At 41.1% G+C, this 25305-nt stretch overlaps 1 protein-coding gene across 4 annotated transcripts in view; it reads right to left on the reverse strand.

Annotated features, from left to right (window-relative positions):
* The window catches only part of FBXO16 (F-box protein 16), a 61721-nt gene that overhangs the window by 25305 nt on the left and 11111 nt on the right, over nucleotides 1-25305 (reverse strand). For all 4 annotated transcript variants that reach the window (XM_028852503.2, XM_028852510.2, XM_015145079.3 and 1 more), the window contains exons 3-5: nucleotides 20178-20213; nucleotides 9300-9506; nucleotides 2545-2709 (exon numbers count right to left, since the gene is read on the reverse strand). In XM_028852503.2, the coding sequence (XP_028708336.2) occupies nucleotides 2545-2709; nucleotides 9300-9506; nucleotides 20178-20213 (408 nt within the window). The remainder of the gene's footprint in view (nucleotides 1-2544; nucleotides 2710-9299; nucleotides 9507-20177; nucleotides 20214-25305) is intronic.

Here is a 25305-nt window from a genome sequence, read left to right on the forward strand (position 1 = left end):
AGGAGTTCGAGACCAGTCTGGCCAACATGGTGAAACCCCGTCTCTACCGAAAATACAAAAAAATTAGCCAGGCGTGGTGGCGCATGCCTGTAATCCCAGCTACTTGGGAGGCTGAGGCAGGAGAATTGCTTGAACCCCGGAGGCAGAGGTTGCAGTGAGTCGAGATCGCGCCACTGCACTCTAGCCTGGGCGACAGAGTGAAATTTGTTTATTCAATGAATGACTGTAACCTAGAAGCAGATTAAGAAGACATTTCATATTTACAAAATTGATAGCTCATTATTGGTTTAGTATTCAGTATTTTGTGCAAGTCTCGTTCAGAATGGACATTCATTTCATTTCCCTGAGCTTATATTGAATTAAATCTGTTTTTGCTGGAAGAGGTCTAGTTTAATACTGCTGGGAATAAATAATATATGATAATAAAAAATAACTTCAGGGGAAATTTTAGGCATAAATGCTAGTAGTCATATGTAAAAAATCATTAATTCTGTAAAGTACAAAATGCTTACACTTTAACAAAATAGGTAATAGTGAAACCTGTGATAACTTATTTGTATTAAGTAAACAAAATTTTTGTTCACATCGCCTGGAGTCTTTTTGAGAATTTTCCTAATCATGAATAGATGTTGAATTTTGTTAAATGCTTTTGTTTGGATATATTGAAGTGATCATATATCTTTCCTCTCTTTAAAAAAATACGGACTGCTTCATGAATTTGCATGTCTTCTCTGAATCGTTCCAATTTTAGTATATGTGCTGCTGAAACATGCACTTTTTTCTCTTTTATTTCGTGAATTACATTGATTTTTTTTTTTTTTTGAGACAGTCTTGCTCTATCGCCCAGGATGTAGTACAGTGGCTCGATCTCAGCTCACTGCAACCTCCAGCTCCCAGGTTCAAGTGATCCTCCTGCCTCAGCCTCCTGAGTAGTTGGGATTACAGGTGCATGCCACCACGCCCAACTAATTTTTTTTTTTTTTTTTGAGACAGAGTCTTGCACTGTCACCCAGGCTGGAGTGTGGCACAACCACAGCACACTGCAGCCTCAACCTTCTGAGCTCAAGTGATCCTCCCAACTCAGCCTCCCAAGTAGCTGGAACTGCAAGAGTGTGCTACTGCACCCAGCTAATTTTTAAATTTTCTGTAGAGACAGGGTCTTCCTATGTTATATAAGTTGGTCTCAAACTCCTGGCCTCAAGCAATCCTCCTGCCATGGCCTCCCAAAGTGCTGGGATTATAGGCATAAATCACTGTGCCTGGACCCAAAGTCAGTTTTTTATATATATATATATACACACACACACACACACGTGTATATATATATATATATATATATATATATAAAACTCACAACTTTTCATTTTACTAGTTGGTTAATCACTTTTCTCTTCTCTGCCCCTGAACAGCCTGAGCTTCCACTATTGCTTCCTGAGAATGAGATGCAGGAGAAGTCTCACTAGGAAAGGAGTCAGAGCTACGGGAATTTTCAAGAGAACTTTAAAAATGCTTCACTTAAAACTCTCTTTTTAAAAGAAATCCTCATGGAGCATACCAACTACTGAAATCAGAAAGACTTTTATCATTGCAATTGTAACAATATTAATTATGCATAGTTTATTACTGTATTAAGTGTAGATGGAGCCTATTTCAAGAAAACACAATAAAGCCTAAACTGAAATAAGCAAGCTAGGAGTTGACTGTTCATATTTCAAAAGGATTCTCCAATTTTAACAGGATTCATTGCTGTTTTTTTCACTAGCTTTAATACCCCTGTGGTTTTAAAAATCATTTTAAAAATGTAATTTACACATAATTTTTCAGGAACTCATCTATTGTACAAAATTATGCACAACTCTGCATGTGTATAGATAATACTATAAACAAAGGGCTCATAAAATTTTCCCATAAATTATCTCATTAGCTGGGACTATACGAATGAATATAAGCATTGGTTAGAATGCATAGGAAGCCGCTAGAAAACATTATTCTTGAATTATTTACTTTTTATTAATATATGTAAATGCTCTACATTGCTTAGTTCCTAGCAAAAACTAAGAATTCTAATATGCCCATGGGGCCCTTCCCTGATGACTCATTTATTAGAAAACTTTTCCTTATAAACGATACAAAAATAAACTTCAGCTCACCTGGTACAATCACAGAAAATTTGAATTAGTAAAGTAAAACTGGAAGACCCATAGGTAACAAATACTTCACATTACCCACAGAGTTCCCATGTAAGAACCGTCTGATGTCACTGTCAGAGACACAGAAACCAGGGACCTGGACAGAGAAAAAAGTTCCGTGGTCCTAACCGCCTGGATGCAACTGTGGTTTGGGCGTGGCAAATGAGGGCTCTCAACTAACATGAATGTCTTGAAAACAACTATCAAATCTCAGGAAAGGATAATTTTGAAATCATAGTATATGTCCTTTGAACTACCTCCCTTCCCCAATTTCCAATCTGATCCTTTATTCCTAGTTCTAGAATTTGCAAAGAGTCAATGTTTGCAAGCTTGCGGCTTTTTGTCTAAAATTCACCTTAGGCTTGGTAACATGAAGTTCTTTCACCATTTGAATATAGTGCTTCTTCCAGATCCCCTGCTCAAAAGGAGTTGGAGAGAAATTGATGTACCAGTTAAACCGTAAACATTTCAGCATCCAGAGCTGATCCAGCTCGGCTAGGTTCTTCCAATGCCAGCACACCTGGAAAAACAATTACAATTAAACAAAACCAAATCGAACAACCCCCTCAGTTTATATGCCCACTTTCTCTAGGGTTTGAACTGTCATCCTGGGCCTGAGATAACTTTTTTTGTCCTTTGCCTCCAAACCATAGCTTAAATGGTCACCTCCTACCTGAAGTGTTTCCTACCCAGGCAGATTTAAAGTAAATTAGCATTTGCTTTAAATTCTAATTCAGATTTAGAATCAGAGTCAATTAATATTTATGGAGCACCTATTAATTATCTTCATAGCAACCTAGGGAGGTAAGTACAATTATTACTCTCATATTGCCAATGAGGAAATTGGGGCTCAGATAGACTTTGGAACTTTCCAGAGGTTTCCAAAGGTCATATAAAAGTTGTATAAGGATTATATAAACTTGGGTCTGCACTTTATTTATTCTTTTCATGGTGTGCTTCCTTTTCCCTCCTACATTAGTCTGTTTTCACATTGCTGATAAAAACATACCAAGACTGGGTAATCTATAAAGAGAAAGAGGTTTAATGGACTCGTAGTTCCATGTGGCTGGGGAGGCCTCACAATCATGGTGGAAGGCAAAAGTCATGTCTTACATGGCGGCAGGCAAGAGGGAACGAAAGCCAAGCAAAAGGGGAAACCTTTATAAAACCATCAGATCTCATAAGAGTGACTCACTACCATGAGAACAGTATGGGGGAAACCATCCCCATGATTCAATTTTCTCCCCCTGGGTTCCTCCCACAACATGTGGGAATTATGGGAGCTACAATTCAAGATGAGACTTGGGTGGGGACATAGCCAAACCATATCACCTCCATTCTTTCAATTTCACTAAATATAAATTTTGTAATGGAATATAATCACTGATACCATGTGATGTATAGAGCCTTTAGGATTCCACAAAGCAGAAAGCATTTATTCTGTACATACCAGTTCCAGAGCATTATGGCTAATCCCACCCATCCAGCAAATGGCAGAGATGGCCCTACTATGTGTAGCAATATTTATAATAATTTACCCAAGGGTTTGAATAAGTCTTGCCAGAAACTAGGATCAAGTTCACATATAAAGCTGAAACGAGGGATTCAGTGTCTTTGTAAGAGTTGCAAAGATGACATATAACCTTCAAGCCCAAATTTCACCCTTAGAAAACTGGCCTCTTTTTCAAGATTAATTAAATAATTAATAATTTTTGAGTGCCCCTTCACCCCCAAAAGGGAACACTCCGTAATGGCCTTGCTGTCCACACACCTATTTTTCTATCCCTCTCTGCCTCCCCACTTCCACTCACCATTTATTGAGCTCCTCCTATGTTTAGTATTGTTTTATGTGCAGAAGATGAGACGTTGAGGAAAGAGTAGGGCACAATTAGAAGAAATAATAAATTCAGGAAAGGTTAGGGAAGGAGGAAAAAGTTAAGGATTTGATAGAGCCCTATAGGCAGCAACAGAAATCACATTTAGTTTGTTTGACCTAGAAATGAAACAACACCAACCTCATCTCCGTATGGTAAATTCACTCAGAATTCAATGGGGAGATGGAGTTTTTGGGAAAGGGAAGGGGGAGAAAAGTCTCAATTTTCATTCCTTTTCTCCTTATTCTTCTTCTTTTTTTTTTTTTTTTTGAGACAGTTTTGCTCTTGTTGCCCAGGCTGGAGTGCAGTGGCGCAATCTTGGCTCACTGCAACTTCCGCCTCCCGGGATCAAGCCATTCTCCTGCCTCAGCCTCCCGAGTAGCTGGGATTACAGGCATGCACCACGCCTATCTAAGGGTTTCTCCTCTTCTTTAGATAATGTTTTGACCTGAGTACTTAAGTTGTTTTTCTTCCCAAGGCAAATATAGTTTTTGTTTTTTGTGTTTTTTGTGTTATTTTGTTTGTTTAAAGGTAGAGAGGAATGAAGAGAATTGAAAGGTAAGTAAGAGCTTTCAAATCTACAGGACACAGTTCCTCCACAACCTTCCATCTTTTTAAAACAGCAGGGACTTTATATGGTTTACTTTAAATTGAGCTGAAGAATGATGGTCTGTGTTTTCCCCACAGTCAGTAGTGAGGAGAAATTATGTCTTACAGTGCATACAGATGATAGAATTAGCTATTTCAAATAACATTTCCTTCTAATAATAATATTATCCTTGTGGAAAATGAAAAATTCTGAGAAGTTTAACCCATGACCCCATTAATCAGAGATGACCATTATTGACAACCTGCTACAGTTCTTTTCCTTTCAGTCTTTATTTGAAGTATATACAAAAGAAAATCAGGAAACCCTATATACAACTTAAAATATTTTTTCATTTTAAATATTATAACATCTCTGTTCTTCCAAAACATGTTTACTAATGGTTGCACAATAATGCATCATAGGCCAGGTGCAGTGGCTCAAGCTTGTAATCCCAGCACTTTGAGAGGCCGAGGCGGATGGATCACCTGAGGTCAGGAGTTCCAGACCTGCCTGGCCAACATGGCAAAACCTGTCTTTCCTAAAAATACAAAAATTAGCTGGGTGTGGTGACACGTGCCTGTAATCCCAGCTACTCGGGAGGCTGAGGCAGGAGAATCGCTTGAACCTGGTGGGGCGGAGGTTGCAGTGAGCCGAGATCGAGTCATTGCACTCCAGTCTGGGAGACGAGAGCAAGACTCTGTCTCAAAATAATAATAATAATAATAATAATAATAATGCATCATATATGGCTGTATGATACCCTCTTATTACTGGGCATCCAGATTGCTATGCTCTTTTAAAAAGTCATTTCAGGCCAGGTGTGATGCCTCACACCTGTAATCGCAGCACCCCTGGAGGTCAAAGTGAGTGGATCACTTGAAGTCAGGAGTTTGAGACCAGCCTAGCCAACATGGTAAAACCCTGTCTCTACTAAAAATACAAACATTAGCCAGACATGGTAGCGCATGCTGTAATCACAGCTACTCGAGAGGCTGAGGCAGGAGAATCGCTTGAACCCGGGAGGCAGAGGTTGCAGTGAGCCGAGATTGTGCCACTGCACTCCAGCCTGAGCAATAGAACAAGACTTCATCTCAAAAAAAAAAATCATTTTTGGAATAGGTATGTGCATATTAATACCAAATTCAAAGAAACAAAGGAAGTCCCTCTCCCATCACTGTCCCCCAGTCACCCATTCTTCTCCTTGGATGAGACCACTGTTACCAGTTTCTGGTAAATAATTCTTGAATATTCTAGGTATATAGTAACAAACATATATATGTATTTTTGAGACAGGGTCTCACCCTGTTGCTCAGGCTGGAGTGCAGAGGCATGATCATAGCTTACTGCAGCCTTCAACCCCCAGGCTCAAGCAATCCTCCTGCCTTACTTAGTCTCTCAAGTAGCTGGAACTCTAGGCACATGTCACCATACCTGGCTAATTTTTTCTTTCTTTCTTTCTTTTTTTTTTTTTTTGAGACAGGGTCTCACTTTGTGACCCAGGCTAGAATGCAGTGGCATGATCTCAGCTCACTGCAGCCTCCTCCTCCCAGATTCAAGCAACCCTCCTGCCTCATGCCCCCCAAGTAGCTGGGTGTAGGTACAGGTGTGCACCACCACACAGGGCTACTTTTTGCATTTATAATAGAGATGAGTTTTCACCATACTGGCCAGGCTGGTCTCAAACTCCTGACCTCAAGTGATCTGCCCACCTTGGCCTCCTAAAGTGCTAGGATTACAGGTGTGAGTCACCTCCGCACCTGGCTGACCTAAGTTTTTTTTTTGTTTTTTTTTTTTGAGATGGAGTCTCACTCTGTCGCCCAGGCTGGAGTGCAGTGGCGCGATCTCAGCTCACTGCAAGCTCCACCTCCCGGGTTCACACCATTCTCCTACCTCAGCCTCCCAAGTAGCTGGGACTACAGGTGCCCGCTACCACGACCGGCTAATTTTTTGTATTTTTAGTAGAGATGGGGTTTCACTGTGTTAGCCAGGATGGTCTCGATCTCCTGATCTCGTGATCCGCCCACCTCGGCCTCCCAAAGTGCTGGGATTACAGGCATGAGCTGCCACGCCCAGCGTGACCTGGCTAATTCTTAACTTTTGTAGAGACAGGGTCTTGCTATGTTGCCCAGGCTCTAGAGTACAGTGCTGCAATCTTGGCTCACTGCAGCTTTAAACACCTGGGCTCCAGCGATCCTCCCACCTCAGCCTCCCAAGTAGTTGGGACTATGGTCATGGGCCACCACACCTGGCTAATTTTTGTATTTTTTGTGGAGATGGGGGTCTCGTCATAATGCCCAGGCCAGTCTCAAACTCTTGGCCTCAAGCATTCGCCAGCCTTGGTCTCCCGAAGTGCTGGGATTACAGGCAAGCCACTGTGCCTGGCTGTATATATTCTTTATTCTTTTCAAAATGTGGTAGGATAGTTCTACACCTCTGCTTTTTTTTTTTTTTTAACCAATGACATATCTTGGAGATAGCTGCAGTTTATTTACCCAGTCCCTCCTGGTAGATATTTTCATTGTTTCCAACCTATTGCTAGGACAGAGAATCGTGCAATATTCTTATACAAGTGTGGCTTTTACCACGTTGCAGGATACCCATCAGACAAATTCCAAGAAGTGGAACTGCTGGGGCAAAGGGAATTTTTATTTGAAATGTTAACACTGCCCAATGGTTCTCCATGGTGGTTACATCAATTTATCTACCAGCAATATATGAAAGTTCTTGCTTTCCCACATCCTCACCAATATAGAATATTATCATTTAAAACAAATCTCAATCTGAGTCATGAAAGATGGCATGCCAGAATGAGGCTAAGCATCTTACATATTCTAGAGACATCTGTATTCCTTTTTCTGTAGATTACTTGTTCATTTCCTTTGCTCATTTTTCTCCTGGGTTGTTGGTCTTTTTTTTTTTTTTTTTCTTAATATAGATTTATAAGAGCTCTTTAAAAAAAAATAAAGAAATTAGCCCTTGCATGCAATCGATTTTTTTTCCCTGCCTACTGTTTGGATTTATTTATGGTGTTCTGTTCCATGAAGAATATTTTAATTTTTATAGTCACAGTTTAAAAATCTGCTTTCTTCATTCTTGCTCATGATACAAAAAATGGAGGAAGCAAGATTTTAAATTGTGTATTTTCTTTTAAGACTTCTGGGTATGATGGAATACTGACATCCTTTCCTGTTTTCTTTGAGGACTTTAATGGTTTCCTTTGGTTTCATCTGTCTTTTATACTACTTAATTTTTTTTTTTCCAGAGAGTTGCTCAATTGTCCCTATACCATTTATTGAATAATACATTTTTTTTTTGAGACAGAGTCTCACTATGTTGCCCAGGCTATAGTGTAGTGGCACAGTCACAGCTCACTGAAGCCTCAACCTTCTGGGTTCAAGTAATCCTCCCACTTCAGCCTCCCAAGTAGCTGGGACCACAGGCACACATCACCACACCCACCTAATTTTAAAATGTTTTGTAAAGATGAGGTCTCCCTATGTTGCCCAGGTTAGTCTTGATCTCCTAGGCTCAGACAATCCTCCCACCTTGGCCTCCCAAAGTGCTGGGATTACAGGTGTGAGCCACCACACCCAGATCCATCTTTCCTCCTGCATTCATTTTCTTAATTTTAAAAACTCAAGTTAACATGTCACACATATATGAATGCACACTGGCGGGTAATTTCCAGTCTTGCCAGACTCTATGAAAAGACTCAACAAAATGACTACCAGTTTTATATCTAAAATAATTTAACTTCATTTTAATACAGGACGGAATTACTTGTAAAGGAAAAAAATAATAACAATCACCTCCTTTTCTAAGGCCTGTATGAGCACACCTGCCCACTTGGATCTCTTTTAGTCTCATTCTCTTTTGTACATATCTCATTAGGTCCTTATTTTGAGCTTTTTTATTCATGAATGACCTGCACTGTACAATTGAGGACTTTATTGCAACTGAATGCCGTACAGTATAAGACCATCCTGCTGACGAACCATTGCTTACATGTATATGTAATTCCCCAACTAGCTAATACTTCTTTGTTGTATACTAATGTGGCCTATACTTTTTTCCCCATTTGAGTTCTAAACAGAGTTGGACGCAAAGATGGTGAAGGTTAATACAAATGTACGAACATACTGATCTTCCCATCTCTTTCTTAGTTTCGTGTGTGTGTGTATATGTGTGTTTGTGTATGTATGTGTATGTTTGTGTTTATCTGTATGTCTGTGTATGTGTATGTGTGTTCAAGTGTGTTTGTGTGCATATGTATTTGTGTGTGTATGTTTGTATGTGTGTATGTGTGTATATGTGTGTGTTTGTGTATTTGTGTTTGTGTGTGTTTGTGTGTGTTTGTATTTGTATTTGTATGTAATTGTATGTGTATATGTTTGTATGTGTGTATGTGTGTTTATGTGTGCGTGTGTGTACATTTGTATGTGTGTACGTGTGTATATGAGTGTGTTTGTGTATATGTCTGTGTTTGTGTGTATGTGTGTATATGAGTGTGTTTGTGTATATGTCTGTGTTTGTGTGTATGTGTGTATATGTGTGTGTGTATGTGTGTGTTTCCCCTTAACTACTTCTAGTTTCAAGTTTCCTAAGGCTGTTCTCAGAAAACACCACATACCCCTTCCTTGCCTTTACCTGTGCACAACGACAGAGGCTCCGGGGGTCCAGGAAAGAAAAGATGTATAAAGATAACACCCTTGGAAGCTTGGTTGTAAAGTCCAGGGCTTCTGCTGGAATTTTCTCTTGAAGCTTTCGACAGCAGAACTTTTGCTGGGACAGCGAGCAGCGCTCCAACAGGCCTGTGAGGATTCTTCTTCTCTGAGAGTCTGTCCATTTGTCAAACTGGAAAAACAAAAGAAAGCAAAATGTAAAAAGCTCCAGGTTTAGTCTGATAGCAGATTCATTACAAGTAAGAGATGACAATGGCACAGAAAGGGAGTTTAGTAACTTATTTCTAGTGCAAATCAAGTATTTATTTCCCTAATCAGCAAATTCCATGCTTTGCCACCTGTCTTCTCTCACATTTATATGGGAGCATGTGCATGACCTAAGTGTGTACACAGAAGTGCATGTGACCTCAAAACTTGCAGTCACATATGAACAATAAATTGGGAGCTGCCCATATTCATAAACTGAGAATATATCTGCTTATAAAAGACAATTTTAAGGGAAAATAACTGCACAGCTCCTCCCTGCAAATAGTTTCTGCATTATCCCATCAGTGCTTAAAACGGCAGGACCAGAAACAAACCCTTGTATTCACAATTGGAGATAAAGTATTATAAGCAAATATCCCTGGGAAGGAAAGTATATTGGAGTCAATTCTCACTAGTATGTAAATGACTGATATGATCGGAGAGGATGTGTTGATAAAGGAGGACTTGAAGAGAGGAAGTGAATGCCAAAGGAAGCCAGGGTACGTCCAACAATTGGCTACCTCACAATTTTCCTCAGAGATTGCCCTGAACAACACCCAAGATCAGGGAATGACCAAGGATGAGCACCTTGGGACTGCCCAAAACCAAAAGAGAGGAAGGAAAGAACACCTACCAGCTCAGTGAGCCACTTCACTGGAAGTCTAAATCTCTTTTCTTCCCTGGCCCATTGGGGAAGAGAAAATAGGGAAGTTTCAGCTGGCTGTATTTTTGTATATCATTGCATTTCAGATATAGATATTCAGTACAGTTATAAACAGACTTTTTTTTTTTTTTTTTTTTTTTTTTTTGACATGGAGTCTCGCTGTGTCGCCCAGACTGGAGTGCAGTGGCGCAATCTCGGCTCACTGCAACCTCCACTTTGTGGGTTCAAGCGATTCTCCGGCCTCAGCCTCCCAAGTAGCTGGGATTACAGGCATGCACCACCGCACCTGGCTAACTTTAGTATTTTTAGTAGAGACAAGGTTTCACCATGTTGGTCAGGTTGGTCTCGAACTTCTGACCTCGTGATCCAACCACCTTGGCCTCCCAAAGTGCTGAGACTACAGGCGTGAGCCACCGCACCTGACTATAAACAGAATTTTATAATCTGTTTATAATCGTTTAGTCGTAATCATAAAATACACTGACTTTTATTAGCGATTCATGAATCAGGCAGCATCCCATCAAAAGAACAGACAGCAGGTCCTCAGAGTTGAGCAGAGGAGGTTGGTTGGCTTCAGGGTTGGAAAAGGGTTGAAGAAAGCAGAAATAGGCCCAGTGCGGTGGCTCATGTCTGTAATCTCAGCACTTTGGGAGGCAGAGGTAGGAGAATCTCTTGAGCCCAGGAATTCGAAACCAGCCTGAGCAACACCCCATCTGTACAAAAGAGTAAAAAGTTAGCTGGGTATGGTGGTGTACAACTGTGGTCTCAGAAACTCGGGAGGTTGAGGTGGGAGAATTGCTTGAGCCCAGGTGGTAGAGTCTGCAGTGAGCTGCGGTCATGCCATTGAACTCTGGCCTGGGCAACAGAGAGAGACCCTGTCAGAGAAAAATAATAATAATAAAGTAAATTTTAAAAAAGGAGAAATAAGGAACAAAAAGTGGATTGATTATTTCAGAGTTACTTTCCTCATAAGATTAACACATAAGACTTTCTTATGCCAGCTCAGATAAACTGGGACCCTTCAGATTGGTGGCTGTGAATCTCCTGTTTTGGGTTTGTTTGTTTGTTCGGTCCTGTTTTTCATTTTTAATTTAAACTGGCCCTTTTTAAAGATCAGTTTGATTATGTGAGAGTGCCTCCATTCCGGGTTGGTTTGGTCTGTTGGGGCCTAGTATAGGAGCTCAGTCCAAAACAATGGCCTTCCATAAATTTTAACAGTAGAGGCTCGGTGGCTCATGCCTGTAATCCCAGCACTTTGGGAGGCCGAGGCCAGTGGATCACGTGAGGTCAGGAGTTCGAGACCAGCCTGACCAACATGGAGAAACCCCATCTCTATTGAAAACACAAAATTAGCTGGGCATGGTGGTACATGCCTGTAATCCCAGCTATTCAGGAGTCTGAGGCAGGAGAACTGCTTGAACCCGAGAGGCGGAAGTTGCAGTGAGCCAAGATCGTGCCATTGCACTCCAGCCTGGGCAACAAGAGCAAAAACTTCATCTCAAAAAAAAAAAAAAAAAAAAAAAAAATTAACAGTAGAATAACAGTAGAAATAATTCCTAATTAAAACTATCCACTATTATAGATTTATTCAATGACCCACAAATCTCACTTTGGAGACTATCACTGTGGTGGGGAGGAGGGGGATCCTAAAATGAAAAAACAGAAACTTTAACTGCGAAGACCACGGGAATAAAACTGATTCATATGTGAGTGTTCCCTGACTTCTAGCCCCGTTTCTATACAAGCCGTATCTCCAACTGCCATAAAAGGAGGCTTCTGGCTGGGCGCAGTGGCTCACGCCTGTAATCCCAGCACTTCAGGAGGTCGAGGCAGGTAGATCACGAAGTCAGGAGATCGAGACCATCCTGGCTAACACAGTGAAACCCCATCTCTACTTAAAAAAAAAAAAAAAATTAGCCAGGCATGGTGGCGGGCGCCTGTAATCCCAGCTACTGCACTCCAGCCTGAGCAACAGAGCAAGACTCCGTCTCAAAAAAAAAAAGGAGACTTTTTTCCCAGCTCTTTCGGATGGTTCTCAGGAGAATGAGTAGAGAGAAACCAGGCCAGAATGGCTAAGGCCAGAGGAACTGGCCCCAGAAGCTGAATTGATCTATGAAATAAAGAGCCAAAAAGAAGGTGAGAAGAGAGAGAGGGAGAACAGTTGGAAAACTGGCTTGATGGGAGTCACAGGGGTGATAGTAGCCTCTACAGTAGCTAGTGTGGGAGAGCTCGGGAGTGAAGGAAGACTGGAGGAGTATGGCTATGAGTTTTGAACCGGATTTCCTGTTTTCTTTGAAAGAGACAAAATGAAGATTGGAATTCATTTTATTTATTTTTTATTTCATTCTGTTTTTTTAGAGACAGGGTCTCACTCTGTCACCCAGGTTGGAGTACAGTGGTGCAATCCTAGCTCACTACAGCCTCAACCTCCTGGGCTCGAGGGATCCTCCCACCTCAGCCTCCTGAGTGGCTGGGATGTGCCACCACATCAGGCCTGGAATTCATTCTAAAATGACATTTGGGCAGTGCTATGTGAGTCTGGCGAGGCTGAGCTACGTTGAGACCCAGGATGATTATGGTCACAAAAAATTTTCATAAGATATTATGGCTGCCACAAAATCAAAGATAACTCAAAATGCCTAGTAGTAGGGAATCAGCTAAACAAACCATAATATAACAACATGATAGGGGAAAGCAGGGCATTATGGGTTGATGGTGGGCTTCAGAATAAGACAATTTGCTGTCTCACTCCCAATATTCTATTAGTTCTTTTACTCATCAAAAATATATCAGCCTTGATTTCCTCATTTATACATTAGCGATAATTACATCTACCTTGTAGGGTGGTTGAGAGGATTAAATACAATAATATATGTATAAAATTCCTAATAGAGTACATGACTCATTGTAGACATGGCAGCTACTATTAGAAAATGTCACAGTGATGTTAAAAATAATATGTATGTGGGTTAAGTAACTATAAAAAGAAATGCGCATAAAATTACCATGTTTGTACATTGACAAGGATGGAAAGTGCATTTAGAATAAATGAGGCTAGCTCATCCACTTTCCTGCTGCCCTCAAAAGAGAATGGGCTCACGTTGCAGAATGAGTGATTTAACACAAATATAAAAGAACATCAGGATGATAAAATACTGAAGAAATCTATAAAAGAAAACATTAAAACACTTTCTCTAGCGATGAAAAAGATAATTACATTGGTTCCTCATTTATTTCCCTGATTACAATGGTCAGAGGTAATTTGTTTGGCTTTGATAGGTGTTCTTTGCCTCAAGGGATTTTCCTTTCCAATTATGTTTGTTTAGGCTAATAGAAAACTAATTTACATTCCTTGAACTACCAACTGAAGAAGGTTGGGAGATGACTCAGAAGAATGCTGAACAGTAGGGGAAAATCCCTTTAGGATTTAGAAGGTGCTAGAAATAATCCAAAAAGTACATAATCCGGCCGGGCGCGGTGGCTCAAGCCTGTAATCCCAGCACTTTGGGAGGCCGAGACGGGCGGATCACAAGGTCAGGAGATCGAGACCATCCTGGCTAACACGGCGAAACCCCATCTCTACTAAAAACACAAAAAATTAGCCGGGCGAGGTGGCGGCGCCTGTGGTCCCAGCTACTTGGGAGGCTGAGGCAGGAGAATGGCGGGAACCCGGGAGGCGGAGCTTGCAGTGAGCTGAGATCTGGCCACTGCACTCCAGCCTGGGCGACAGAGCGAGACTCCGTCTCAAAAAAAAAAAACAAAAAAAAAAACAAAAAAAACCCAAAAAGTACATAATCCATGGAAGGGTTAACTGTACAGGAATTCAGTTATCCCCCACATCTCTTGCGTCACCTCTCAAGGAAAAATACCCCTGACTGAGTAGCCAAGGACCTCATGTATGAGACTAGGGGACTGTCAGGACCATTATTCTCCTATTCTAGCATCACGTACGGTACCTTGCTTCACGATTCATTCCTGAAGGATGCCTTTTTTAAGGCTTTCTTGACTCAATATAACTGTGCACATCCTATTTTTAGAGTAGTTGTTACAAGGATTCTTGCTGCCGTTTGAGGAAGTGAGAAGGTTGCTGGGGTGATCAGGTTCCACCCACCTCACACTGAATGGCAAAAAGAGGGTGGGAGGGAGATAAAGAGAGAGGCTTGTGGCAAAAAGAGGGTGGGAGGGGGATAAAGAGAGAGGCTTGTTTTTGCTGGCTTATTCGTTATATTATCTCTTCTGGTTGAGTTTCTGAGTCCTATTATCAAAAATTTAATTTCACAAAGTGTAAATACGTTTTTGTCTTAGAAGTTTCAAACAGGGCTGGGCGAGGTGGCTCACGTCTATAGTCCCAGCACTCTTGAGAGGTCAAGGCGGAAGGATTGCTTGAGCCCAGGAGTTCAAGACCAAAACCAGCTGGGCAACACAGCGAGATCGTTTCTTTAAAAAAAAAAAAAAAAAAAAAAAAAGTGCTATGTTGGCGTATGCCCGTAGTCCCAGCTACTTGGGAGGCTGAGGTGGGAGGATCACTTGAGCCCAGGAGGTAGAGGCTGCAGTGAGCCGAGATCACGCCACTGCACTCAAGCCTTAGCTACAGAGCAAGACTCGGTCTTGAAAAAAACAAAAGTTTCAAGCAGACACATATAGAATCAATAGAATAAAAAATGAAAAGCTTCTTTAACACTGCTCCCTATCAAATCTCACTTCATCTCCCAGAGATAACCACTGTTCAAAAGTTTGATGTTCATGCATTTCCTTTTTTTCTAACTAAAAATAAAAAACAATTTTTAAGGCCGGGCATGGTGGCTCATGCCTGTAATCCCAGCACTTCGGGAGGCTGAGGCGGGCGGATCACCTGAGGTCAGGAATTTGAGACCAGCCTGACCAACACGGAGAAACTCCGTCTCTACTGAAAAAAATTTACAAAATTAGCTGGCCATGCTGGCGCATGCCTGTAATCCCAGCTACTCAGAAGGCTGAGGTACGAGAACGGCTTGAACCCAGGAGGAGGAGGTTGCGGTGAGCCGAGATTGCGCCATTGCACTCCAGCCTGGGCAACAAGAGCGAAAACCCGTCTCAGAAAAAAAGAAAAATTGTTTTCAGAGACAAGGTCTTGCTATGTTGCCCAGGCTGGAGTGCAATGGCTATTCACAGGCATGATCATGGTGCACTACAGCTTCAAACTCCTGGACTCAGGTAATTCTCCTGCTTTAGTCTCTGGATTAGCTGGGACTTGAGGCGCACACCACCATGCCTGGAAGATGGTCATGCATTCCTATACGTTCACACACACACACATCTCCATCAAGTTGGAGGTAGTGAAATAAATTAGAGTATACCCATCCCAGGGAATACTATGCAGCAGTTTAAAAAATAAACAAAATGGCCGGGCGTGGTGGCTCAGGACTGTAATACCAGCACTTTGGGAGGCCAAGGTGGGTGGATCACAAGGTCAGGAGTTCGACACCAGCCTGACCAACATGGTGAAATGCTGTCTCTACTAAAAATACAAAAATTAGCTGGGCGTGGTGGCACACGCCTGTAATCTCAGCTGCTCAGGAGGCTGAGGCAGGAGAATTGCTTGAACCTGGGAGGCGGAGGTTGCAGTGAACCAATGCACTCCAGCCTGGGTGACAGAGTGAGACTCCATCTCAAAAAAAAAAATAATAATAAATAAATAAACAAAATGTAGCCACACATGTCCTGATATGTAATGAACTCCAGGGCATATTGTCTTCTCATTCTGTCATAGTAGGATGAATATAGCATTTTTTGTTTACTCAATTTACTACTGATACCATTACTACTGATACATTTCCAGTAGGAAGAAAGAAAAAGAAGGAGGAGGAGCAGTATCTTGGTACATGCTTTTTCATGCCTTTTCATGTTCTGAATGAATAAATCTCTAGTATACATAAATATAGAGGCTCAAAGGGTACGTGCATTTAAAATTTTAACAGATCCTGTCAAATGGTCTTTAAAAGGTCTTTACCATTTTACATTCCCTCCAAGTGAGTTTAAAAGTATCTTCCTGCTCTCTAGTGAATCCTTCCTTACAGGGTATATTATATATATAATATATATAATGAAGAGTTATATATATTATCTAATTATTCAATTTTTGCCATACAGGCAAGGAAGAGAGAATTGGGGAATTTCATTGTTTTCATTTGCATTTCTCTGATTTTGGTAAAACTGAGCATATTTTATATGCTTAGTGTTCATTTATTTTTTAAATATTCCTCATTCTTATATTAGCCCATTATCCTGTAGGGACATTTGTATTTTTCTTATTGACTTGTAAGAACTCTTTATATATCCTGGATATTAATCATTTTTCTGTCATGCAATTTGCAAAATAGTTTTCCTTGTTTCTCTTTTGAATTCTAACTCTGATTGTGGTTGTTTCCAGCAAGTTAAAAGTGATGTCATCTACTTTATTAAAATAGGTTATGATATTACTATTATTTATACTAGCAACAGAGCAGAAGCTGAGAGAAAATCTGAGATTCTTTCCCTCTTCACTTCTCCTGCTGTGTTCTCTCTCAATTTGGGAGGCAATAGCCTTTTCTAACAGGGATCGAAGGGCAGAGATTTGAGAGGAAGGGGATTAAGTAGTAGCATGAAACAGCAAAGTAGAAGAGCTTTTCAGTTTCTCTTGATTGTTTTATTTGCTGTTGTACAGAACATTAGACAGAACCATGTGCAAATAAATGAACAAAAATTGCCAAATTCTATGGCCAAATATGAAAACACTTCCAGACTGTCTATCATTGAATACAATTCATATTACATTTTATCTCTCACTGTCTAGATTCTTTTTAAAAAAATGACTTCACTTCTAATACTAGATTAAACTTTAAAACTAACACAGTGCTGGATGCCTACAGTGAAAATTCCAAGCAATGCTAAGTAAAAACACTGGTATCTTTATTTCTCCTTCTTCCCTCCTTCCCTCCCTCCCTCCCCACCTCCTTCCTTTCTCTCTCTTTCTTTCGAAAATGCATTTTTTTTTTTTTTTTTTTGAGACGGAGTCTCGCTCTGTCGCCCAGGCTGGAGTGTAGTGGCCGGATCTCAGCTCACTGCAAGCTCTGCCTCCCGGGTTCACGCCATTCTCCTGCCTCAGCCTCCTGAGTAGCTGGGACTACAGGCGCCCGCCACCTCGCCCGGCTAGTTTTTTTGTATTTTTAGTAGAGACGGGGTTTCACCGTGTTAGCCAGGATGGTTGCGATCTCCTGACCTCGTGATCCACCGTCTCGGCCTCCCAAAGTGCTGGGATTACAGGCTTGAGCCACCGCGCCCGGCCTTCGAAAATGCATTTCTTATGTTACTGTCTTGAAGTCCATGAAATACACAAAGAAAATCTAAAAATTAAAATGGAGACAGAAATGTAAATAAAGTAGAAATGTCTCCCTTAAGCCCCATTCATTGGGTTTTTGCAGGGGTACATAGGCTACCATATGACTTAGTGATTTTAAGGAATAAGTTTGTTTGGGGAAAGGAGAAAAACAAGAGACCATTATTTATTGATTTAGAAAATATCTGTTAATGCCTGGTAAGCATCGAGGTATGTACAACGAAAAACAGGATAGAAGCCAGCCCTGCCTTCGTAGATTATTCTCTTGAAGAAAGAAAATAGAGAATCTCAAAAAAAAAAAAAAAAAAAATGCCCAGAGATGGATATTTTGATCATCATCCAGGAATGGCCATTGAGACTTTGTGTCCCTCCTTTTGAGGAACAGACGAGAAAGTCCTAGTTTTTGATGAAGGACAGTTGTATCTTGTTAGGTAAAAACATAACATTGTTACAGTTCTTGTATGAAAGTGTCAGGATCTATAGAAGGGTATATATGAATGCTGAGTAGCCAAATGGGTAAACTGTGCTGGTTACTAAGTTATTGTCCCTCAGATCCAAATTTATCTTTCTATTTTGGGGTTTGTTTTGAGACATGGTCTTGCTCTGTTGCCCAGGCTGGAGTGCACCAGTGCAACAGCTCACTACAGCCTTGAACTCCTGGGCTCAAGCAATCCTCCTGCCTCGTCCATCCCAAGTAGCTGGGACTATAGGAATGCACCACCACGCCTGCCTAATTTTTTAAATTATTATTTTTGGGCCGGGCGCGGTGGCTCAAGCCTGTAATCCCAGCACTTTGGGAGGCCGAGACGGGCGGATCACGAGGTCAGGAGATCGAGACCATCCTGGCTAACACAGTGAAACCCCGTCTCTACTAAAAAATACAAAAAACTAGCCGGGCGAGGTGGCGAGCGCCTGTAGTCCCAGCTACTCGGGAGGCTGAGGCAGGAGAATGGCGTAGACCCGGGAGGCAGAGCTTGCAGTGAGCTGAGATCCGGCCACTGCCCTCCAGCCTGGGCGACAGAGCGAGACTCCGTCTCCAAAAAAAAAAAAAAAAAAATTATTATTTTTGTAGATATGGGGTCTTGTTATGTTGCCCGGGCTGGTCTCAAACTCCTGGCTTTAAGGTCTCCTCCTCCCTCAGCCTCCCAAAGTACTGGTATTACAGCTGTGAGCTATTGCACCTGACCCAAATCCACCTTTCTATGCTCTACTTTGTGAGCATAGAAGGCAGGATCTCTTGGGCTGGGCATGTGGTTCACACCCGTAATCCCAGCACTTTGGGAGGTCAAGGGTGATGGATCACCTGAGGTCAGGAGTTTAAGACCAGCCTGGCCAACATGGTGAAACTCCAGATCTACTAAAAATACAACAAACTAGCCAGGCGTGGTGGTGGGTGCCTGTAATCCCAGCTACTCAGAAGGCTGAGGCAGGAAAATCACTTGAACCCGGGAGGCAGAGGAGGTTGCAGTGATCTGAGATGGCACCATTACACTCCAGCGTGGGCAACAAGAGCAAACCTCCGTCTCAAAAAAAGAAAAGAAGGCAGGATCTCTATCACCATGTTTCTCCTTTGACAGCTGGCTCCCGGATAAATGCTGCCAATGAGGAGGAAGGTGCTAGAGGGAAACTGAGGGACGAGAAACTTACTCCTGCTTGGTTGCTGTTCCTATCAGGATCACCTAACTCTTGACCCTGACAGTAGCCATTGATTCCAAGGTCCAGCTTTTTTTTCCATACACCTAGAACCAACATGTTTTGCCAGCTGTATCAGAACCAGCTGGCTGTGATGTCATCTGCTTTACTCCATAGAAATCTGGCTTCCCTATGGTGCTGAAGGTCTTCCCTCTGAGCTCCCAGTACTAGGAGAGCTGGTGGTAGCTAATTCCCACAGTTCTACCTCCCTGGAACCTCAGCCTTCCCTTTCTGTCTCTTCTGTTCTCCAATATTTGCTTAACCAATCCTTTTCATTTAATTATGTCTGTTAAAATAAGATACGATTTCTGTTTCCCTGACCAAATCCTAACTGACACTTACAGAAAGCACCTGTCATGCTTCTCAGGAAATGAGGAAACACTCCCTTAAATCCAAGCTGAATTCTCTGGGCTCTGTGATAATGCTACAGACTGAATGTTTATGTCACCCCCAAATTCATGTTGAAATCTCAACCCCCCAGTGTGATGGGATTAGGAGGTGGGGCCTTTGTGAAGTGATTAGGTCAAATGAGGGTGGGCCTCAAGAAGGGGATTATTGTCCTTATAAAGGAGACCCCAGATAACTCATTCCCCCTCTTCTCCACATGAGGACACAGTGAGGAGGTGACTGTCTATGAAGAGAGGCCTCAGCAGACACTGAATCTGCCAGCACCTTGATCTTGAGCTTCCTAAGCCTCTGGAACCATGAAAAATAAATGTCTGGGGTTTTTTTCTTTCTATCCAAGTTGAGTAAAAAAATGCCTGTTATTTGTAAGCCACCCAGTCTGATTTTTTAAAAGCAGCCTGAAAGATGAAAACAGATAACATAACATAATGCAAAAACATTATGTTTTTAATATAAATATAAACTATATTTTAAATGTTTACCCATTTGCCAAGCAGGGCTCTTCTTTCTTCAAATACCTACAATAAGTAAAAAAGAATATGGTAATTTCATATATCATAGTTCAAAATACCCATTACAAGAACGATATCATTAAGGGATCTGTGAATAAATATTCATTGTATCAGCTGAATATAAAAAGACAGATGTTACTCCTGAAGTTATGTATTTTTACCCTGGGCAAGGTTTCTCTCTTTTTTTATTTCAGTTTCTACATGTGGAATAATTCATATGAAAGAAGAAGTAATAAGGCTGGGTACAGTGGCTCACACCTGTAATCCCAGCACTTTGGGAGGCCAAGGCAGGCAGATCATTTGAGCTAGGGAGTTTAAGAGCAGCCTGAGCAACATGGTGAGACTCCATCTCTACAAAAAATACAAAAAATTAGCCAGGTGTGGTGGTGTGTCCCTGTAGTCCCAGCTGAGGCTGAAGTGGGAGGATCGCTTGAGCTCGGGGAGTTGAGGCTGCAGTGAGCTATGATCATGTCATTGTACTTCTTACCTGGGTGACAGCACCAGACTCTGTAAAAAAAAAAAAAAAAAAAAAAAAAGAAGAAGAAAAAGAAAGAAGTAACAGTTGTTTAAAGGGAAAGAAATTTTAAAAATGGAATTATAAAGGTAAATCAGTTTTAGAATTTGAAAGGAGATGAAAAAACTAACAAAAAAACAGGAACATGAAACTCCCCCATCTGAAATATTTCAGTATTAATAGTATGAGAATTTATGAAACAGGTGAATGATCAGTTCTGTTTTTCTATTTCAGTGTATACACATATCAGTGGGCGTACAAGTATGTACACATCTGTAGGATTAGAAATGTGTGTGTGTACACCTCTGGGCTTCCACTTGAATGTTTGTTGGTATAAGTTTATTACAATATACTATTTAGGACAGAAACTAAGTCTTATTCATCTTGACATCTCCAGCAGAGTGCTTACAGAGCATGTTACAGGTATCTATGTTTATTGAATTGAATGAATGTGATTGTGAGAATGAATATCCTTATGGATGTATCAGTACAATGTGAGTATCTTTATATATTGGTGTTGAGGTGCTTTTCTGAGCATCAGTGCATATGCACATTTCAGTGAGTGAGGAAAGGAAGACTAATGTAGGTACATGTGGCAGAGAAGGGGCTTATTAAGAGAGGAAGAGAAAGAGAGTAATGAACATATTTGAATGTCTCACTTGCTTTATCCCATACACCCTCTGTCAGCTTTCAAAATCGGGATTGATATTTTTCCCTCCTCTTGGCACTCACTACATTCTCTAGTGCTGTAAGAATGTTCCCTCTTGGAGAGGTGGCTCAGACCTATTTCTTCTCTTTTTATGGAAGAGGTTGAGGAGCTGGTTTTATGCTTCCCACAGATTGTGTTTTCCTTCCTTTTTTAACTCTCAAGCTCTGGTTGCCAAGGACATACAAAATAGGAATTGAAATAACTGGTTCAGCCACCACCTCGGGACCAGTGAAATGTCAGTTTTGCTCTTGGCCAGGGAATCTCTTCTGTCACAGACAGACACTTTTTGCACATAAAAGAAGAAGAAAAAGACCCTTCCCCGCAGCTAACTGCCACCTGGGCTACCAGGACCCTCAAATAATGGCAACAGATAAACTCAGAATTTCTAGATGAAAAGAAGTAGAAGAGAATCTGTAGAACACAGAAGATTCAAAATATCTGGATTCAAATATTGTCTGAATTCTTCTCTATCAATCATGCATCACCCAACCCGTGCAACCAGTGTTGTCACTTTTCTGAAGCCCAGGGATTTCTCTCCTCCCAACTCCTACTCCATTTATAGTTCATGCTTCACTTAGACTTTATAGTGTTTGTTTTGCTCTCTAGTGGTGTCTGTTAATTTTATCTTCCCAAGTAGATTACAACCACTTTCTCTTACATGCTCCATAGAACCCTCAAGTACAGAGTCCATGGAAGGCCCTCAATAAACCATTTTGCTGATTGACTAACAACAAGAAGAAAGCTTCAGAAGTCATTGAATTTTAGAGCTAAAAGGAATCCTAAAGATCTTTTTATTCGATTCCTATATTTTAGAAAGGATAAGCAGAGGACCAAAGAGGTTATATTTACAGATATTTAAAAAATCTCTGGGTCCAAACTATGTGTTCAGCTCAACACTGCACTTGATTCCTCACCAGATCCTTGGTCTTCCCCATTCTGACTTCCAGCCTTACATTCTTGATGAACTTCTGCCCATGCTTTGGTCTGACTATAAGAAGAAGCAGAGGTTAGGTCCTGAGACCACAACAGAGCTTCAAGAGGAAGTTGAAGCATGGTGTCCAATGATGGTGTAACCCATTGGAAACAAAAGGAAACTGACTTAAAGGGGAAAAGACGGTCAACAAGAGGGTAGTAGAAAAGGAATGGGGTGGATATTGGGAAGTGCTACACAGGCTAAAACATGAGACAAAGTCTAAGCAGAGTCCATGCAAGTCCAGCTCTTTACCAGAAGGTAAACTCAAGCAGAAACTGATGGGACACAAGGGGTAGAGGAAAGACACTAGACTGAAAGTCAGGAGACCCCAGATCTGGTTCTGACTCTACCTTTGACAAGACGTATCATTTTGGGCAGATAATTTTGTCTTCAGGTTCTCAGTTGGACTTACAGTCTTACACACCCTGGTTTGGAGTAAGTCTTTATTTCAAAGATTTGCAATCAGGTTCTTCATTTTAAAGAGCTGGAAAACAAAGTATTTCTTCCAAATGGAAATATTAAAATGGATCTTCTTTTCTTGCAAGATGCTGCAGTCTGTTTATATCACAGTTTACTCAGAGCCTGCTGTTAAGTCAGAATCCCATGGTTGTTATTTTAGTCTGTTGACACTGTAGTTACATATTTCACCGTGTGACATCATTACAATGTAGGAGTGAGATATTTAGGGGCCCCTAAATAATGATCGATTGATGGTAACTGGGTGCTTTTTCTCAGAACACCTTTTTTTTAACATGTACTGTACAACATGTGTGAACCATACTCTAAAAGAAATGTGGATCACTTTCTTTTCTTTTTAAAAACTGTGTATATTTAAGGTATACAACTTGATGCTTTGATATATACATACATAATGAAATGTCAAGGAAATTGTCCTATCCATCACCTTCCATAGTTACCTTTCTATGTGTGTGTGTGATAAAGATCACTTTCAATTAAAACACTAGTTGGCAAAGAAATACACATTTTAAAAACATTCCTTCACTCAAAATTCACAGTGCTTGAATAACTTACTAATCCGTTAAATATGCCTATCCTGGTGATGCTGTTTTTTTTTTTAGGCATCTAAATTTGAATTTAGAGAATTCAATCTCTCTGCTTAAAGCCTGCTGTGAAGTTAAAATCCTGACTTTTATTTTAGTCTAAGATAGTTACATATTTCACATTTTACTACAGAATAGAAGAAAGACAAAATTAAAACAAAAACTTAAAACCAAGAAACCTTAAAATTTCACTGATCATTGGTGACAAACACCCTCATTTAGAAGTGTGGAAGCCCCTTGAAATGATTGTCTGCATGCCTTTTCGCCGGCTGTCTCCTTGGGCATCTATTTTTAATTCCTTTCACACAGTTAGAATGTTAGAACCAGAAGAGACCTTCAGGGTCATCTGATCCAATCCACTCATTTTACAAAGGAGGATAAAGCCCAGAGAAGGTAAAATTGGTACAGCTGATTTGAAACCAGAGTTTTCAATTCCCAGAGTTATCGCCCTTTGTTTGCTTATATGTACGAATATGTGTGTGTATAATATATGATACATATTTATATTCTAATTTGTTTTAAAATTGGAAACTGCTGCATTGTATGAAGTAAGAAAATGAAAGCTCTCTCTTCTAACAGACCCTCCTCTGTCCACCAACACCCATATAACTCTTCGGGAAAAACCAGTATTAACAGTTTGATATGGCTGGGCATGGTGGTTGATGCCTGTAATCCCAGAGCTTTGGGAGGCTGAAACAGAGGCTCACTTGAGCTCAGGAGTTTGAGACCAGCATGAGCAACATAGTGAGACCTTGTCTCTACTAAAAATAATAAAAAATAAAAAAAATTAGCAGGGCATGGTGGTGTGAGCCTGGTGGTCCTAGCTACTTGGGAGGATGAGACAGGAAAATCACTTGAGCCCAGGAGGTGGAGGCTGCAGTGAGCCGTGATTGTGCCACTGTACTCCAGCCTGGGTGACAGAGTAAGATCCTCAAAAACAAACAAACAAACAAACAAACATCGGCTTGGCATAATCACATACAAATTCTATGTGTGTGACTCTGTGCATTCGTACACATACTTCTGTGTATATATACACACTAAGATTTTTAAAAATAATTTTACGCCACACAATAACCTAACTAAACCAAAAAAATGATTTTTTTTGGGAATAGAATGGGAGTTCGGGACAATGCAATACATATTATCTTGAGAAGTGATTGTTACATTGGATAAAAATCTGTTAAAGAAACAATGAGTGCTGTGATGCACTCGTTCCCCTCCAGAACGGAAGGATTTATTTCCCCACCTGCTGGAAGGCTGCTGGTTGACAGTCACAAGCTTGAGAGAGCTGCCTTGCCCAAGGTCAGACCTGGTGGGGGTGTAGGCAGCTGGTGCCCACTGAATGGTCAGTGTGGAAGTATAAAGACCAGACCCTCTTCCCCCCTTCCCCCTTGCCACAACGTAAGACAAATGATGTGGTTTGGATCTCTGTCCCCACCAAATCTCGTATCAAATTGTAATCCCCGGCCGGGCGCCATGACTCACGCCTGTAATCCTAGCACTTTGGGAGTCCAAGGCCAGTGGATCACTGAGGTCAGGAGTTCAAGATCAGCCTGGCCACCATGGTGAAACTCCATTTCTACTAAAAATATGAAAATTAGCCAGGTGTGGTGGTGGGCGCCTGCAATCCCAGCTACTCAGGAGGCTGAGGCAGGAGAATCGCTTGAACTAGGAGGCAGAGGTTGCAGTGAGCCTAGATCGCGCCATTGCACTCCAGCCTGGGCAACAGAGTAAATTCTGTCTCAAAAAAAAAAAAAAAAAAAAAAAAAATTGTAATTCCCTATGTTGGAGGTGGGGCCTGGTGGGAGGTGATTGGATCATGGGGGCGGTTTCTCATG

The sequence above is a fragment of the Macaca mulatta genome, chromosome 8 (assembly GCF_049350105.2).
Source record: "Macaca mulatta isolate MMU2019108-1 chromosome 8, T2T-MMU8v2.0, whole genome shotgun sequence".
Taxonomy (NCBI): domain Eukaryota; kingdom Metazoa; phylum Chordata; class Mammalia; order Primates; family Cercopithecidae; genus Macaca; species Macaca mulatta.